We start from the raw sequence: 16819 nt of genomic DNA, 5'->3' as shown, positions 1-16819 counted from the left end.
TTTTCCACGAACTCACTTAGTCCGTCAACAAGGTACAAGATGGCCATCCCTACAGCGCAACAAGCGACCAACGGCCACGCAGAGTCCATCAGCAATGGACACACGAACGGCGGTGCAGCAGATGCTCCCAACTACGCCAGAGGTACATCCGGTCTTTCCGCTGAAGCGACGGCGACACCTCACCCCTGTTCCGTGCCCTTGAACCCCCAGTATGGGTATACGCCACGCAAACTGCGCGTCATCACTATCGGCGCAGGCTTCTCCGGCCTCTTGATGGCCCATAAACTGCAGCACAGGTTTCCAGAGCTCCAGGAATTTGTTACGCACAAGATATTTGAGATGCGCAGCGACGTCGGCGGGACATGGCTTGTTAATACATACCCGGGAGTGCAGTGTGATGTTCCTGGTACGTCTCTCATCTCTGGCACTTCTATGAGGACTAGCCCTAACGGCGACTGATGGACAGCACACATCTACGCCTTTCCGTTTGACCCGAACCCCAACTGGAGCAAGTTCTACTCTTCGGGCCCGGAGATCCAGCGCTACCTCAAAGACACTGTCGCGAAATGGCACCTCGACCGGGATGTTTATCTGAACACAAAAGTCATTGGCGCACGATGGATTGAGACTGAGGGGGTCTGGAGAGTCACAGTCGAGCACAACGGCGTCGCTCGCGACGAGTATGCAGAGATCCTCATTTCAGGGCAGGGGGTGCTGTGCCATCCGTCGTGGCCGTCCATACCTGGCTTGCATGATTTCAAAGGCAAGATTGTGCATTCGGCGGAGTGGGACCACGAGTTTGACTATTCCCACAAAAGAATTGCCGTCATTGGCAACGGATCAAGTGGGATCCAGATTACGCCCCGGATGGCCCAGTTGCCAGGGACGGAGGTGGTCAACTATATGCGCTCGGCTGCGTGGATCTACTATCGCGTCCCTCCGTCGAAGCACCTGGGCAGGGAGACGGATGAGGTCAATCCAGCCTACGCGGAGGAGGACAAGAAGAGGTTCCAGGACCCGCATGTGCATCGCGAGTACAGGAAGGGGATCATCAATCGGACGAACAAGGCCTTTAAGCTGGTATGCCTCCCTACTCCCTCCAAGCTCATGGGAGTATGAGACCAGACGGGACGAAAGAGCTGACAGAAAGCAGTTCCTCAAGGGAGAGAACAATGAAGAAGCAGTCCGTTTTGGGACTGAACAAATGGCTTCGAAGCTCAACTACGACCCCGAGTTGTGCCGCAAGCTGATCCCCAAATGGGAGGTCGGTTGTCGCCGCGTCACACCGGGTCCAGGATATCTGGAGTCGTTCTCGAGACCCAACTGCAACCTGAGTGACAGCCCGATCACCAAGATCACATCCAACGCGGTGCATACTGCGGACGGCAAGGTTTTCGAGTGCGACGTGGTCGTTTGCGCAACGGGATTCGATGTCTCGCACCGCCCCAGGTTCCCGCTCATTGGTCTGAACGGGGCAAATCTTGCTGAAAAATGGGCAGATGAACCAGAGTCGTATCTATCGGTGGCGACGGCTGGATTTCCCAACTACTTCATCTTCACGGGTCCAAACTCTCTCGGTGGGCACGGGAGTCTCGTCGAAGCCCTGAACTGGACGGGAGATTATTTTGTGAAATGGATCAAGAAGATCGCGACGGAGGACATCAAATCCGTGGTCCCCAAGAAATCAGCCGAGGAGGCGTTCGTGCGGTATGGAGACGAGGTGCACAAGACGATCGTCTGGACTGGGGGCTGTAAGTCCTGGTATAAGCGCAACAAGACGAACGGCCGGGTGACGGCGCTCTTTGGCGGCTCGGCGCTGTTGTTCAATCGGCTCATTAGCGAGTTACGCCCGGAGGACTTTGAGATCGAGTACCGGAGTGTTAATAGGTTTCGGTTCTTGGGGAATGGATTCATGGAGTATGAGGCTGACCCGGAGAGCGATCTGGCGTGGTATGTCGAATTGCCGGAGCCCTTACGGGCGTAAGACTGCATAGACGAGATAGTATAAGCTCTTTCGGTTATCCCATTTCTTAGCTCGGCTACACAAAGTACATATATAAAAGCTTGATTTCAACTACCCGTGGTCCAGGTTCTCCAAGTTTCATTGTGCTCTGTCTATCCGCCAGTATATTGCTCTGCTACCACTACTGCTACAGCTACAAAATGCCCATCCCATCCACTATGCGCGCCTGGAGAAAGCACAAAGGCAATCCTGCCCCGGTACAACGCTACAGATGATCAAAAATGGGTAAAGTTGAGTTGGCTGACTGCGTTCAGCTCTGGGAAGAAATCCCCGTCCCGTCCGTTTCTCCAACTGGACTGCTGGTGAAGCTCCTTGCTTCAGGAGGTAATTATCTCCACAGTTCTACGCTTTCAGACCTCGGTTATCAAGGCGCATGCTAAAAGAGAACGGTAGTCTGCCATAGTGATCAGGCGCTTATAGATGTCGAAGACCGTCCGCACTTTGATGACGTCTATACCCTTGTTTGTCCTGCCCACCTGCGTCTCCAAACTATCTCTCACATCGTACAATGTAGGGCCATGAAGGATGCGGTGAAATAATCGAAATTGGGGCAGAAGTTACCAATCAACAGTTTGCAATTGTACTCGAACCCGCCGTCTCTTCAGTAAAGCAGGAGTCAGTAGCTAATGCAGCTATACCTGACAGGGTACCCGTGTCGCCCTCCTCGCCGTTCCAGGCTGTGGTCTTGCGACGTGTTCTGAATGCGCCCGCAACCTCCCCCAGCTCTGTCCTGATGGAGCTCACCATGGGATCGGGCAAGATGGGTTCTTTGCCGAGTTTGTGGCTGTAGATCAGCGGGCAGCCGTGCCTCTTCCCGATGGTAAGCACCACTCCACGTTGTGCATTCAATCGACGAGTCAAAAACCGACGAGTCAAAAGCACTTTATTGCAGGTATCCTGAGTCCTCTAGGTAGGAATACTGACTCGATGTAGGCGTGCCTCCAGAAATCGGCGCAGTCGCAACCGACGCTGTATTAACAGCATACCATGGCATCGTGCGCCGCGCACAAGTCCAGAGCAACGAGACGGTCTTCCTCTTCGGTCTAGGTGGACTCGGGTTCAACGCGCTCCAGATAGTCCTGAACCATATAAAGGCTAGGGTGATCGTCTCGGACATGCGCCGTGAAAAACTGCTCGCCGCGAGAGAACTCGGCGTCCCAGAATCTGACATCGTCCCCGTCGACACTCCGGTCTCTATTCCCGAGTTCATAGCTTGGCGGGGCATAACAATCGATACAGTCCTTGAGTTCGTTGGGAAACGCCAGACCTTCTCCGATGCGCAGAAGATCGTCCGGCCCGGTGGGAAGATATTGTGTATTGGCACAGGTGACCGGGTGAATGATCTCGACATGAAGAACGGTATTCGGAAGCGATTGAGTTTTTTGTTCAACTATGGCGGACAGAAGCCAGATCTGGAGGAGATTCTGACGTTGATCAAGAAGAGAGTGTTAAGACCCAGGGTGCAGACGGGGTCGCTGAAAGACTATCCTACCTATTTGAGGAGATTGTGTGCAGGGGAGATTGAGGACCGAGTTGCCCTTGTGCCTGAGTAATGTATATGGACTAGTATATTCGAAGATTAGTGACTATTATCCATTTACACTTGCCCCCTTCGGCATCCCAATCCCAACGGCCGCCGTCGTCCCTGCGTCCACAGGGAGAATCGCACCGGTGATCCACCGCGCATGGGGTCCAGCCAGGAAGACCACCGCTGTTGCGCAATCCCATCCATTTCCCTCTGTTCCTAGCAGACTGCGTCTCCGACGGGCTTCGCGTGCTTCTTCGCTCATCCCGTTATCGGACGCGTACATCATGGGCGTGTAAAGCATCTATACGCGGGTAAATCAGCCCTAACTCTATGTAAAGCACAAGATGATGACAGGGAGAGGGACCATACCCCTGGGCAAACACAATTAACACGTATTCCATCTTCTGCATGATGCGCCGCCATGGCACGAGTCATATTCACAACGGCGCCCTTACTCGTCGGATACAGGAGATGGGGTGTCCCTCCCTTTAGTCCGGCGACGGACCCCATGTTCACAATACTCCCTTTTATTTCGCCGCTGTTCTTCTGCATGGCTGGGATGGCGTGTTTCGCCGTCAACACCATCGAGTTGACATTGACCTCGAGGCTTTTGCTCCATGATTCCATGTCAACAGTTACTGCTGTTCCCGGTGCCCCGGCGATACCGACGTTGTTGATCAATATATCGACCCGTTTAAACGTCGATAGTGCTTGGGCGACGATGGAGGAGCAATCGGTTTCGCGGGTGACGTCTGCTTGGATTGATACTGCTTGGCCATATTGCGACGACGATCGAGACTGCTCTTGGATCATCGACACTGTCTTCTCAGCCCATTCTAGATTCTTATCGGCGCAGAGAACATTGCATCCGTCACTGGCAAGAAGAATGGCGATTGCGCGCCCGTTTCCTATTCCATCACCAGCACAGCCGGCGCCGGTGACGATGGCACATTTTCCGGCGAGGGAGCGGGAGGGGGGTGTTGTCGGAATGGCGCTCATTCTGTTGACATTCGCACGGTCGTCACTCTGCCTGACCGGCAATGGGATCTGCTGGATATGAAAAAAGGAACCTGTCCCTCATCGCTCAGAGCGGACGGTTATCCTCGTTGGGATACCCGGCGGTTAGCCGGGGAGGGGTAGGGGACTTCCCCGCAGTTCAGCCGGTTTGGGAGGCGCTGATTTCATTAGGATACTTAATATACCTGTAGAGTAAACAAAGATTGCATACTTGTAGTGAAATCCTCGAGTCTATATTACTGTTTTACTGTTTTGCTGTGCTAAACCGTCATTATGCCTTCCCTCCCCCCTTACGCCTACACCGGCCCCGTCGACTGCACTATCACGCCGGACCCCAGCAAGCTCAAGGGTAAAAGCGTTATTGTGACTGGAGGTATGTGCGCCATACTATGTACTGGCCTCACCTGACGGACAGGCGCCAATGGCATGGGCGAAACGACCGTCCGCAAGTTCGCGGAGGCTGGGTATGTCTCTCACCGAAGTGATATATTGATCCCTTGAGAATTCCGCTTACAAGGGCGTTCAAAAGGGCCTTTGTGACAATTGCAGATTTGAACGTTGAGCGTGGCGAGCAAGTTGCCAGAGAACTTGGGCCGTATGCCAACAATTTTCCTAGTATGATTACTCTATCCTGACCTGGCCGCCAGGAATGCCCAGTTTATGCAATGTAATATCGCCAACTGGGACGACCAAGTGCGTGTCTTTGAAGCTGCAGTCGCAAATTCACCAAGCAGGAGCTGCGATATTGTCATTGCCAATGCGGGGATCAGTCGGGCGAGTGGTGACGACCTGTGGCCGTTGGACGGTGCCTTTCCCTGCCATTCCAGCTCAGATGGTATTGAGATTCGCTAATGATAAACAGATATCAATGCTGCACCTGTAAAACCAAAGCTGAGTATCGTCGACGTCAACCTCACCGGAACGCTCTACACATGGAAGCTGGCCATCCACTACTTCCGCAGACAGCCCGATACCGAGGACCGGGATAGGTGCTTTATCATCACCGGGAGTATGGTGGCCTGGATCGACTCGCCGGTACGTCCTGCTCATATTCACGCTAGCCGCAGGACTAACGATGCTGCCGGTAGGCCAACTGGCAGTACACCTGCACGAAATACGCCCTGCGGGGACTTATGAGGGTTGCGAGACGGAGTTCGTGGGAGCAGGGGATCAGGATTAACTATGTAGCGCCTTGGTACCTCCTCCCCTTCCTATCGGCGGGCCCATTCGTTCGGGGATGCTGACCGGGTAATGCATGGGGCCAGCTACATTAAATCCGCCATTCGCTCCCCAACATACGAGGCTGAGCTCGTAGCAAAGGGCGTTGAATTCGCGCCACAAGAGGCGGTCGCACGTTGTTTCATGAGGATTGCAACAGAGAGGACTATCAACGGTATGACTTCGAGACGGATTATCATAGGTACCATCCAGTTCAATACTGATAATGATTGGGATATCCAGGACACTCGTTAATGATCACTCCTCCCTCGGTAGCCAAAGAGGGCTTCAAGGACGTGGATATGGATGACTATGACAATAAAGAAGCTGATGACTATGAGTACTTCAAGCGTACACAGGAGATGCAGTTGAGGATCATTAAGGATCGGTGGGATGAGGGGTGGAGTAAAGCGCGGACGGCCGAGGGGGGTTTGAGGTAGATCGGACTTAGGGCAGTAGAGCAGGTTGTCGAATAGACCGGAACCCAGCATGTCTGGTATGGACACTCTGAGGTATGGTGACATGCTGCTGGACGGTCTTGCTTGACAGGCCCTAGACTTCAGGACATAGATCCAGAGGCATCCTAGATATCATATGTGACTCTAACCAAGGGGCTTTGCCGAATCGAAAACTAGCTTGGGATAATTTTATCGTAACTCACGTTTGTGTCCAGCGATAGTCGACATTAACTGGTCTTCTGTTTGAAGAGTTGAGCAAACATGCAATGAGCGATTGATCCAATATATGTCTATCGCGCCGCCGATTGAGTGGCAGTTTGTCGAGCTGGAACGTTCAGAGACGACTTGACAACCTTCTACATACGTCCTGTAGATGAAGAAGAAGAAGAAACAACTCTCAGGCAGTACTTGATCGAGTCTCGCACTGATGGAGCTCTCGGAAGACCAGTTGTAGTTATAGTAAGGTGAAGATGTATGGTGTTGGTGGAGGATTACTTACTTCAAAACTACAGGGAAATGCACTTGCGACGTCATGTTTTTTCTCAGAAGGCCCTTTGTACCTTGCCCAAGTCAACTTTCGATGGCTAACCAGGTCTATTCTTCAGTTTAGCCTATTAGTTCCTCGCGGATGAGCCGGGAAAGCAAAGAATCACCAGATCCTGCCTCAGAATCACCTAGATATATGCAAGTTCATCATGAAAGAAGACATCTGCATTCGACCACCACTCAAACATGCTCTGTAGCTGTGATCAATGCACAGGATCCGGGGTAATGTACGGATTGGCGTCACTGAGCAATATGCACGTTTAGTCCGTTGTGGGGGATCGAAATTTTCTCAGTCCCCCCCGGCAGCGGACCCTCCACTATTCTACTTTATTGCTATATTGCTTCTAGCTATGCTCGTACCCCGCCCACATAGTCATTGGCCTACACAGGCGACGGCAGCGAGGCCTGAAAACGTGTTTTCCGGGGAAGTCTCTGGGGCAAGGCCTAACCAAGTCAGAGTAGGACATCATCGGCAATTTGCGAAGGATCATTTAACCAAGGATGGCACTCCATAACCAGGTAAAAATATGAAGACAGCCTTCGCCTACTATAGATATTCCTCTTTTTCTTGTGCTTGGTTATTAAGATATCCATCCCTCTATTGAAGTGTTAGGGAGCGACTTTGCGCTTGAACTATCATATTCCTTGTCAACATTTCACAATGGTTGCAGCAAAGCAAGTTCTTCACACGATTATGTTTGGTGCCGTGCATTGCGTCCAGGCAGATTTCGTTTATCCAGGCATCATTTTCACTGCGGATCAGATTGATTGAGACGCTCAGGACCAACGCCTTGTCAGGTTAGCGCTCGCCCTGTATCTCATCCTAGGATCAAGTCGAAGGGAAACTAAAACTTTGAGCATAGGTAATGAGCCATGGGCATCTTCTTATAGCGATCTCAGATCCAATGCGCGCGCCTCTGCCGCGTATAAGATCGAGGGGGGCGGCGCACTGATCGGTCGAAACTCGGGCAACGACACCATCACGGCCTGGACCACTGCTTGGCAGAATGACTGCTATGCTGCCTGGCTGAATAGCCTGACATATGCCATTACTCTGGACGACAGTCATGCTACCACTGTAGCCAACATTGTCGACGTTTGGTCTGGTATACTAACTGGAGTGGTGGAGAACGATAATCTGCCTACTGCCGTCAATGGCCGACAGCTTGTCAATGCAGCCGTATTGGTCTATTATACACGAGGCTCCTGGCCACCAGGTTCGTCAAATTACACGAAAGCGTAGACTATGGTTAGTAAAGTGCTGGTGCCCAACAAGGATCCAGTAGCAAACCCTCCTACCCAGCCGGTCGTAGGCGGGAACCAAGCAGCCATAAGCCATGTTGCGGGCATGGAGTTTGCAATCTTTACGAACAATGCCACTAGCTTTCAGGTAGAGCTGGATATTCTCCTTCTGCCCAAGACGGCATGTGTCGGATATGAGGGCTCAGGTATGCAGGCCTTGATTCAGAACAAGACCGGCCAGTGCGCAGAGGCAGGCCAAGACCAGGGGCACTCGGCCGATGAGGTTGGATGGTTGGAAGAGGGCGCTCGCGTCGCAGCAAATCAAGGTATCTTTTCTTTTTAATTTTAATTCATTCTTGTTATATTGCAATGCCTCATTATGCTACCTGTTAAAGATTCTCTGACGCGCACTGCAGGTAATACAGGCCTCTTTGATCTCAAAAGTCAAGATGGCTCCAGCACACCTCTGCTCATGCTCGGACTGGAGTATTATTTCAAGTACAACACCGGCTTAGATGTCCCTTTTGACATCACCTGGGGCCCCTGCTGCTGTGGAACAGTTCTGTATAGCAAGATCTCCGCGGCATCCCGGGGTACGGCCTATCCAGTTGGCGAGATAGCCTATAACTACTACCACACCCAAAAAGGCCTCTCGATGCCCTACACAGAACTATGGTTGGAGACCAAGCGTCCCCTACAGACATCCTCGAATATGGGAGATTTCCTTGTCTTCCCAACTCTCGCTTGGGCTGCTTCTAGCTTTTAGGCTGTTGAACTGTCACTTGGCCCCCAAGGATGCCCGGAAAGCAGAAGTTCACCTCTTTTGCTTTTCATTTTTAATATATCATTTCTATTCTTCAGAAAGAATATCCGAGTACTTATCGTCAACACTGTAAAATGTGAGAGAGCCGTATACTGTTCTGGTGTGTCCCCGCATTTGAAGGAGTTCTTGTACTTTTCACACAAATCATAGGAATGCACCACGCTCATGTTGGAGGACTGGCCTTTTGGAATAGTGCCATACTCCGTTATGGGATACCTTCAAGTCATTTACATAACATTATACAGAAATAGATGTGGCTGACAGGGCAGGCTGGATTCCTGCCTTGCCAGGGCCTCCCCCTGATAAATCTCCACAAAGTTTACCCCACCAAGGAAATTGTCACGGTAAGTATAAGATGGTTACTCTCCACATGACTCCGGAACTTATATCGGACGCGGGCGATCCTCTAAAATTCGCGGGGTAAAAAGGGGAAAGACATGGCACGGGGGAAGGACCGGCGTTTCCCCGGGAGTTGATCAATCGCGCTGTAATATAGTTACGAAAACTCTCAAGGAATTCAAGTTTAATCGCCATTTGAAAAAAGGAAGAGTTTCAGCACGATGCGATACCCAGCGCTTGTTCTCTCGTCTACAGCTCTCGCTATAGCCTCCCAGGACCCTCTGAGTTATAGATCTGTCGACGCAGTCTACACGCCGTCCAAGAGCGCAAACACCACGACCCTTTTCGACTTCGTCAGCTCACGTCCGGATCTCAGCAATTTGACAGCAGTAATCGAGCGAACCGGCGGCTTCAAGGAGGCGTTCGACACCGAGCCAACATGGTCGTTCACGTTCTTTGCTCCGAACAATGATGCCTTTGAGAATACCGGCCGTTATTTCTTGACATTTGACGAGACCCCGTGCGTGGAGAGCCCATTCTGACTGTGATTTCATGGTGCTATGGTGCTAATAACAACAGGAAGGGCAAATGGTGGACTGGAAACACGGTCATACACCACTATGTTCCAAACACGATCTTCTTGAAGGAAAATTTCAATGAAACCTACCAACGGGTCCAGGTAAGGAGGCGCTTCAAAGAAGTCAAAAAAGAGGCTCTAATAGAATTATAAAAAACTACAGACAGGTACATACTTATTCGTAGGGGCTCAGCTGGAGAATGAAGAACTGGTGCTGAACCAGGTTGCGAAAGTGGTTGAGAGCGACATTTCTGTATCAGGAGGTGTTGTCCATATTATCGATCATATCCTAGACCCTGCTGCTCAGATTTTTGAGGCCGATCTGCCATGGTTGAAGCAAACTTTCATTGCTGGAAGCTGCTCCAATCCTGCACTGCCATATTGTTGAGCCGGGCTGGCGCATATTCTACCTAGCGGTGATGGCTTCAGATGACCGTCTCGAACCAGTGTACAGAAATAACTGAGTGCCAAGGGCTAGATCCCAGTAATGAAGCAGCACATACTTTATACTGCACATTCTCAACCTCTTGGAAAAGCATAAATCTACTTTGACGAACATGAACTCAAACGGAGTAAGAAACAGCACGAGCGGTGATCCCAATGTCTATTTGACGAACATCTATTGTCTGGCAGATTGAACGGTGCCCATAGTTATTGAATAACTATTGGTGGGTGTGAGAACTAAATGGTGCTTACCGTCATCACTCATACCAAAGCCATATAGAGACCGTTCAAGAGGAGGAAGATTCGGTGAAACTGCATTTCAAAGCATCTCCAGACTAGCTGCTTTCGCCTCTTTACGCCAATAAGGACCGATATAGAGCGCTATAAAAAACTTAACATTTAACCTTCAATATTCATTGTCTCAGGACATGCCTCGACCTATATACCCGCTGTCCATCACGAAAGCTTGAACACCAACGTCTGATATGGTTCGAGGATCGTCTTCACTGCCGAGATCTTACCCCAGGACTTTCCAGACCATAGCTCCTTAGCCTGCATCGCCCGCTTTAGCCCAAGGCCTAAATCGCCAAAAGAAACAGATACCGTCTGCTTATAGTTTTTCTCGTTGAAGATCAGAAGTGCATACCCTCCATTTATCTGCCCAGCCCAGACTTGCAGATATCCCTCAATACTAGCGTCTTCGATATAGTTGACTGGAAGGCCAAGTTTGTCCTGGTTCAAGGCGATGATATCTTTGTTGGTCAATACTGCCAGGCTTTCATTGGTCATCTTCCGCAGGTCGGCACTGATGATCAAGGGTGACTTCAGCGCAGCCCAGAAAGCAAAGTGTGTCTGTTGCATATACACTGTCATATTGAAATTCCCGACTTCTAGCAGGTCCATGTCGAGCCAATGGCCGGGCGACTGATAGACGCTGATCTCTCTCATTTTCCGCATAATTGTCGTAATCGAGCAGCCAGCATAACCGGTGTTCAGGCAGTATGCAGTCTTGCATTGGCACGCGGTCTCATTCATGAATGAAGTAGTGATATCGCCCGACATGCGGTAGGAATGTCCTATGTCTAAAACCAGGTTCTGATTAGTTCGAACAAGGCCGGCTTGATAAAAAGGACAGACTTACTACCACCCCAGTGCCAAGGAAACTGATATCCCCATTCACAGACAGAGTAGAATATATCGCGGCCGGTCCGCAGAAGCGCGTTCTGCATAGTCAGGAACCGCTCTTGAGGTGCATTTGTCATGGCCTGGAACCCCCCGCAGTTGTCAAATTTCATGTAGTCGACCCCCCAGCCAGCGATGGTCAACGCATCCCGTTCTTCGTAGCCCCAGCTCCCTGGGCGAAAGGCACAGGTAAGAATTCCACTATCACCATAGAGACCCAGCTTGAGGCCCTTGTCGTGCACCTCATCAGCGAGAGCTCTTATACCATCGGGGAACCCGGTCGCATTCGCCTGAAGATAGCCATCGGCCGTTCGCTCATAGCTAGACCACCCTTCGTCCAGCAAGAGGTAGTTGTAGCCCGCGTCTTTTAGCCCGAGGGAAACTAGAAAATTTGCAGTCTCTCTGATAATTGAGGCATTGATGTTTGATTTAAAAGAGTTCCAAGAATTCCATCCCATCTGCGGGGTTTGTGCAAGAGAGGTGGCCGCGGTGGTGCCAGTAATTGAGGCTAGGGCCGCCGCAGTGAGTTTCATTCTGACAATAGGTAGCGACTTGAGATTCGATGTACCTGTAATTTTTCGCGGTCTTAAGTAAATGGTCATCGTTCATCACATTGGGGAGACACGGGAGGACCCTGGGCTCCCGGCCACGGCTCCGGTATATCTTCCGCTCGGCCTCGCGCCGCCCGAGAAACCCCCGAAAATCATTTGGAGCAGCTTTAAAAAAGTGGAGGCATGCGGGCAGAAGTTTTTTTTTGGCTCTAATTCCATGTTGAGCGTAGCATTGTTTGTTTTTGAGGGGTAAAAAGTTTCTCGGCTTGAGGCCTTTGCCCTAGACGGTAAAGCACTTGGTAGGGGTAATCCCTAATTTAACGATGCTTATCTTAGACAGGATTATAACTTATATCTGTTGCTAGAGTACGGAATCAGGAACAATAGCTTCTCTGAGTCTTAATTAGACTTAGGGCCAGGGTAATAGAGGCGGCCTTGTGCATTCCTGACAGGGTGAGGAAGCAGGCAGGGTGGATAGTCACCACAGAGACTTAGTTTACATGTCGACTGGCGCGGAGAGCAGCAGAACGAGGGGCTGATTGGCTCAGAGACACTGAAAGTTCAAGAGTTGAATATGAAGTGGAGTGTCTTTTGCCTAAATGTTCATGCAGAGTGGCCCCTGTGTTCGACGTACCTCCTCTGCAAGTAGAGCGCTTTCGCCAACCCACAGACGGGCAACCTGCTGTCCCAGTATCCGTCAGTCCTTTTGTGAGACTGGTGATATGGGGACTCTGGAATACAATCAAGGCAGAACAAGGCAAAGCCGTACGGCGGTCCCAAGATACGACGGCTCCAAGCGAGCAGCATAGCCTTGGCGAACCAGAAAAGCTAGGGCCATGCTCGAATAGTCTCTGACGAGAAGATCCGCATGCTTGCTTGTAAGGACTTCATTGAAGCGCTCAAAGAAGAGTTTAGCCATGCTCTGACTCTCCAGCTCGGAAAAAGCATTTCGTTGATCAGGAGCGACCATCCAGCCTGATGTCTTGAGGATTATTTGATTGAGGTCCAGGGTAAGCTTTTGCTTCTCGTCTTCGTTGTCTTCTTTTGTTTTCCACTTGGTATATATCTTGTTAAGCGACGGTTTACCATCTAACTTCTATCAGTATGGTGTGTCTTATTCCCTATTTCAATGCCCATGCTACCAGTTAGGCATGGCCTTCCTGCATCTTTATAGACTCTGCACCATGCTATCACGGTTCTGGTAGAGTATAGCACCCTGAGAACCCAACATCAACCTCAATAGGCATCTTCCGATAATCTATCCCCTTGGTATTGACTGCCTCCGTCATCTGGACCAGATATTTCACACAATGATCTGTATGATGCGGATCCACAATCAGTGCATCAAGCTCTCTTCTTCCCTCACTTAGCGCCCGGAACTGCTTTTTCCACAGCATTGCACAGTGCACGATGTGATCGTGCTCGGTTGTATAGTAGGTCCCGCCCGCGATGGAGCCAGTCTCGTCAATGCCGAGTGGCCGCGTATGCTCCGCGTCGGCATAGGCGAGCCAGGATCGGCCGTCCTCGTCCCAGGCCTGATACTCGGCTATTGACGCCTGGTCAAAGCAGCGGGACGGCGTCCAGACCTTGCTGAGGATATCGTACCTGCATCCGCGGGCTTTTGCGGCGGCGACCGAGGTGCCGCAGTGGGTGGTCATTGAGTTGGCGAGGATGGGGATGGGAGGGACGAAGGCTGTCTTATTGTTTGCCATTTGATTGCTGCGCTGGCTGACTGGCAATTGACTAATGTAGGAAGGCGACAGCCGGTCAAAGAGAAGGATAGCAAACCACAGAAGGGAAGTGAGAGCAAAAACGAGGAGGTGCGAGATGGTGGTTGACACGGGGCGTTTCAGCCAGGATCTCACGCTATTGGGTGTGTGGAGGAACGGCTCTAGCTCTGGAGTCTTAGACATGTTGGGTGAACACAGAAAAACCTTGAAGGGCGCTGCAGTGGTGAGCTTGTGAGGAGAGGGCTGTTTGGCGCGTTCATATAATTATAGCAGTAGGTTGGGTGGTTGGTGAATTCTTCATTATTGATTTTTATTTTTGGTTTTCGGAGAGAAGTCATTGATTCATTGACTTATTGACGGATTCGTAACATAACAAAGGTCCATTAAGTGTCATGTTTCGAGTTATTACTCAAAGAAATCTCCATTCAGACGTTTTTGGGCTCAACTGCTGCTGAGTATTGGCTACGCGAAATATACGTACGCTATACTGCACCGACATCTGGACTGTGCCCAATGTCCAACACCTGACAACGTCAGCGTCAACCTCATTCCTTTTCTCCAAGTCTCCAAGTTGAAAACAGCTCTAATTTATTATCGTACAAAAACCGTTCTATTTGAATGCATTGCCAATCTCGAACTGCTGGATCCGTCTGCGTAATGTACCAGACCACTATGAACGCAATCTCCTACGCAGGGAACGTTCACTCGCCGACCATACAAGAGGTAGTTCTTACTTCGCCTGATTATTTTTAGTATTTCTCAAGGCTCAGGAACAAACCTAGAGCGACATCGTCCGGTGTTTCTCTTAAGGTATTTTTCTGTCGGTACAATGGACAATGCGGGAGGGGAGTCTAGGAGCCTGAGTGGATAATACTGGAAGAAGCCTGTCTGGACTACCGCTATCTGAAAGAGGTGTGGTCTGGAGAGCGATGTGGCTGCTGAAAGATTAAATTTTTTTTCTTTTTAGAATCTTCAAAGTTCAGCACTTCTTTGCCGCGGACGGGGCATTGAGGTAGGGCATCCTCTTGGGAGTGCCCCGTCTACCAGGGCACGATTGACTCCCCCAACCGCATGAAGACATCAAGTACTGAGTTCTCCCTTCTTTCCTGACGGTGAGGGGCACGAAAGCCACTACACTGAGAGTTTGTTCGTCGGATACCGGCGATAAGATCTATTGCTTATAGAACCTAGCCATAGTTTCTGCTGGGGCACGCATGGCAGGCCAAGTCCTCTGCAGAATTCTAAGAGGGGATGCTACAAGTAACTCAGAACCTTTTATTAGCATTAGTTTAACCTATTTCTTTAGTTTCGGACTGCGAACCTGAATAGGGTACGATCCGTGGCCGTACAGGCAAATTCTGGCGTAGATCCGCATGAGCTAAGAAGTCGTCATTATGGCGAACTGGCTGTCATCCACGCCGTTATATACAGTCTACCCCGCAATACGGTAAAGCCTCTGCCGAAATTTTCTCCGAAAACATCTCCGGCTTGTAGCTTTGTAGGCTGAGTGGGTTAACAACGCCATTCTTGCCTATGGAAAAGGGCATGGCATGCAGATATAAAGATGCAGATGAGTCTGGGAAATTACCGGCCTAGCACAGACTGAGCTTCACCAGCATTGACCCAACAAAATGCTTTGTCTCTATGCAACCTTGCTCGGCTGTCTGCCTCTTCTGGCCTTGGCCGCTCCTTCTGCGCCTGGGCAGGAACAGATCCTTAACAAGCGCGCCATTACTTGCCTGACGGTCGGCTCCACCGCAACGGCAACTTGGACCAACAGCAACGGCCAAACATGCACATTCTCTGGGGTGGTTGGTAGCAACTACGGCACAAATAGTGCTGGCGAGGGAGAGTACGTTAACTTTCATCCTGTTTTGCTCGCCCACAACACGCAGGACAGCTGATACTTGGCTTCGATAGCTACTCCTGCAACGGCCGTTGCGGAGCGGGGTGCACGGGAACAGCGGTGGGCAATGCATACACGCAAGACTGTTTCTCGCATGATATCTGTTCTTACTTTGAGAATGCAAGTGGAGGCGCGAGGTACGATGCAATTCTGATTAACCCTGTGCTTTACAGGACGTCGGCAGCTACTGATCGCTCGCAGTGATCCAAACTGTGGTGCCGCCTACAATGCCGCCGTGGACGATACCCTCCTTGGTGTTGCGTCTGGTTGCTCGCAGAGTAATCCGTCCAACGCTGTCTCGAAGCCAGCAGGGAGTCCAACTTGTCGGTAGTTCGATACAACGGGACGACGTTGGTCACAGCATTGGGCTTGTTAGTTTGACTGGTTCGTCTTAGCTGTTGGTACTCGGTTCCTATTCTGGCCGTGTATCAATTTGAAGACTGTTTGTAGTATATGCCAAAAAGAGTGGAATCAGCATAATCACATATGTTCAGCATGACGGGTTGGCGCGACTCCACGTATGACGGGGGATCCTCAGACTGCGCATCCAGATTATGCCTGAATGGTGCGGCGAGGGTCTTGAGACGGAGTAGCCAGTAAATATCTGATGTTCATTCAAATTATCAGGTATATATCAAGTAGTAAGATTGGGTCGGCCAAGCGTCGCAACATTTATACTGAAACTGTTGAGCAGTGGGCCGATTAGTTGGATCAGTGAGCATCAAAGAATATAGTCATGATGGAACACTTACTATAGAGCTCAAGAGGACGAAAGTTTAAGCGCCGCGCCAGGTTATCTGACATGGTATCTGCGTCGCTTGTAGACTAAAACAGTACCGTAACCCTAGCCCGGGCGTAGCCCATTCACAGAGCCAATTGGGGCTTTATCTATCTGTAGGCAAAGTATGACGGACATACGATTGATGCGACCGATGTTGATGGGAAGTCATTCTCGAGCATAGAACAGAGCAATGTAGGGCGCACAGTGGCCGAACAGTGGCCGAAAGAATCAAGACGAACAAAAGACCCTCCTCCCTATATCCAACAAACTACGCAAAAGACTGCCCGTAGAGACACAAGGCTGTGACTATGCCGGTGATTCACCAATGCAGCTGATGTCTTCTAATTTTCGCACTTAAGTCAGGGCTTTTTTTTATCTGTCGTTTTCTTTTTTCCTTTTCTTTTTTTCTCTTCTTTTTTCTCTTCCTTTTTCTATTCTTTTCTCTTTTCTCTTC

The 16819-nt window shown here is 50.5% G+C and overlaps 8 protein-coding genes across 8 annotated transcripts; 5 read left to right on the top strand and 3 right to left on the bottom strand.

The window, feature by feature from the left end:
• Positions 1-39: 39 nt before the first annotated feature.
• BDW70DRAFT_149763 (flavin-containing monooxygenase) lies at positions 40-1984 on the top strand (the record flags this gene model as incomplete). Its single annotated transcript, XM_073739062.1, has 3 exons — positions 40-406; positions 467-1080; positions 1154-1984. The coding sequence occupies 3 exons, from the start codon at positions 40-42 to the stop codon at positions 1982-1984; spliced, it is 1812 nt and encodes a 603-aa protein (XP_073596515.1).
• Positions 1985-2163: 179 nt separating this feature from the next.
• Positions 2164-3576, top strand: BDW70DRAFT_159342 (zinc-binding dehydrogenase; the record flags this gene model as incomplete). Its single annotated transcript, XM_073740678.1, has 6 exons — positions 2164-2220; positions 2278-2347; positions 2417-2484; positions 2538-2603; positions 2669-2843; positions 2957-3576. The coding sequence occupies 6 exons, from the start codon at positions 2164-2166 to the stop codon at positions 3574-3576; spliced, it is 1056 nt and encodes a 351-aa protein (XP_073596514.1).
• A 36-nt stretch (positions 3577-3612) lies between these two features.
• BDW70DRAFT_149762 (SDR family NAD(P)-dependent oxidoreductase) lies at positions 3613-4550 on the bottom strand (the record flags this gene model as incomplete). Its single annotated transcript, XM_073739061.1, has 2 exons — positions 3613-3852; positions 3921-4550. The coding sequence occupies 2 exons, from the start codon at positions 4548-4550 to the stop codon at positions 3613-3615; spliced, it is 870 nt and encodes a 289-aa protein (XP_073596513.1).
• A 291-nt stretch (positions 4551-4841) lies between these two features.
• On the top strand, positions 4842-8798 carry BDW70DRAFT_159340 (uncharacterized protein; the record flags this gene model as incomplete). Its single annotated transcript, XM_073740677.1, has 11 exons — positions 4842-4941; positions 4984-5032; positions 5098-5163; positions 5216-5373; positions 5431-5603; positions 5657-5763; positions 5834-5961; positions 6030-6215; positions 7654-7970; positions 8034-8358; positions 8449-8798. 11 exons carry the CDS (start codon positions 4842-4844, stop codon positions 8796-8798), a joined length of 1959 nt encoding a protein of 652 aa, XP_073596512.1.
• A 617-nt stretch (positions 8799-9415) lies between these two features.
• On the top strand, positions 9416-10159 carry BDW70DRAFT_159339 (uncharacterized protein; the record flags this gene model as incomplete). Its single annotated transcript, XM_073740676.1, has 3 exons — positions 9416-9714; positions 9774-9873; positions 9935-10159. 3 exons carry the CDS (start codon positions 9416-9418, stop codon positions 10157-10159), a joined length of 624 nt encoding a protein of 207 aa, XP_073596511.1.
• Positions 10160-10671: 512 nt separating this feature from the next.
• On the bottom strand, positions 10672-11930 carry BDW70DRAFT_159338 (glycoside hydrolase family 27 protein; the record flags this gene model as incomplete). Its single annotated transcript, XM_073740675.1, has 2 exons — positions 10672-11297; positions 11357-11930. The coding sequence occupies 2 exons, from the start codon at positions 11928-11930 to the stop codon at positions 10672-10674; spliced, it is 1200 nt and encodes a 399-aa protein (XP_073596510.1).
• Positions 11931-12444: 514 nt separating this feature from the next.
• BDW70DRAFT_159337 (uncharacterized protein) lies at positions 12445-13861 on the bottom strand (the record flags this gene model as incomplete). The annotated part of the gene is made up of 4 exons (XM_073740674.1): positions 12445-12483; positions 12583-12630; positions 12718-13037; positions 13315-13861. The coding sequence occupies 4 exons, from the start codon at positions 13859-13861 to the stop codon at positions 12445-12447; spliced, it is 954 nt and encodes a 317-aa protein (XP_073596509.1).
• Positions 13862-15309: 1448 nt separating this feature from the next.
• On the top strand, positions 15310-15915 carry BDW70DRAFT_159336 (uncharacterized protein; the record flags this gene model as incomplete). The annotated part of the gene is made up of 3 exons (XM_073740673.1): positions 15310-15530; positions 15599-15721; positions 15786-15915. The coding sequence occupies 3 exons, from the start codon at positions 15310-15312 to the stop codon at positions 15913-15915; spliced, it is 474 nt and encodes a 157-aa protein (XP_073596508.1).
• Positions 15916-16819: the final 904 nt, after the last annotated feature.

The sequence above is a fragment of the Aspergillus foveolatus genome, assembly GCF_047715535.1.
Source record: "Aspergillus foveolatus strain CBS 279.81 unplaced genomic scaffold BDW70scaffold_20, whole genome shotgun sequence".
In the NCBI taxonomy this organism is placed as follows: domain Eukaryota; kingdom Fungi; phylum Ascomycota; class Eurotiomycetes; order Eurotiales; family Aspergillaceae; genus Aspergillus; species Aspergillus foveolatus.
Note: the sequence above shows the minus strand (reverse complement) of the source record. Positions and strands in the feature narration are given on the sequence as shown.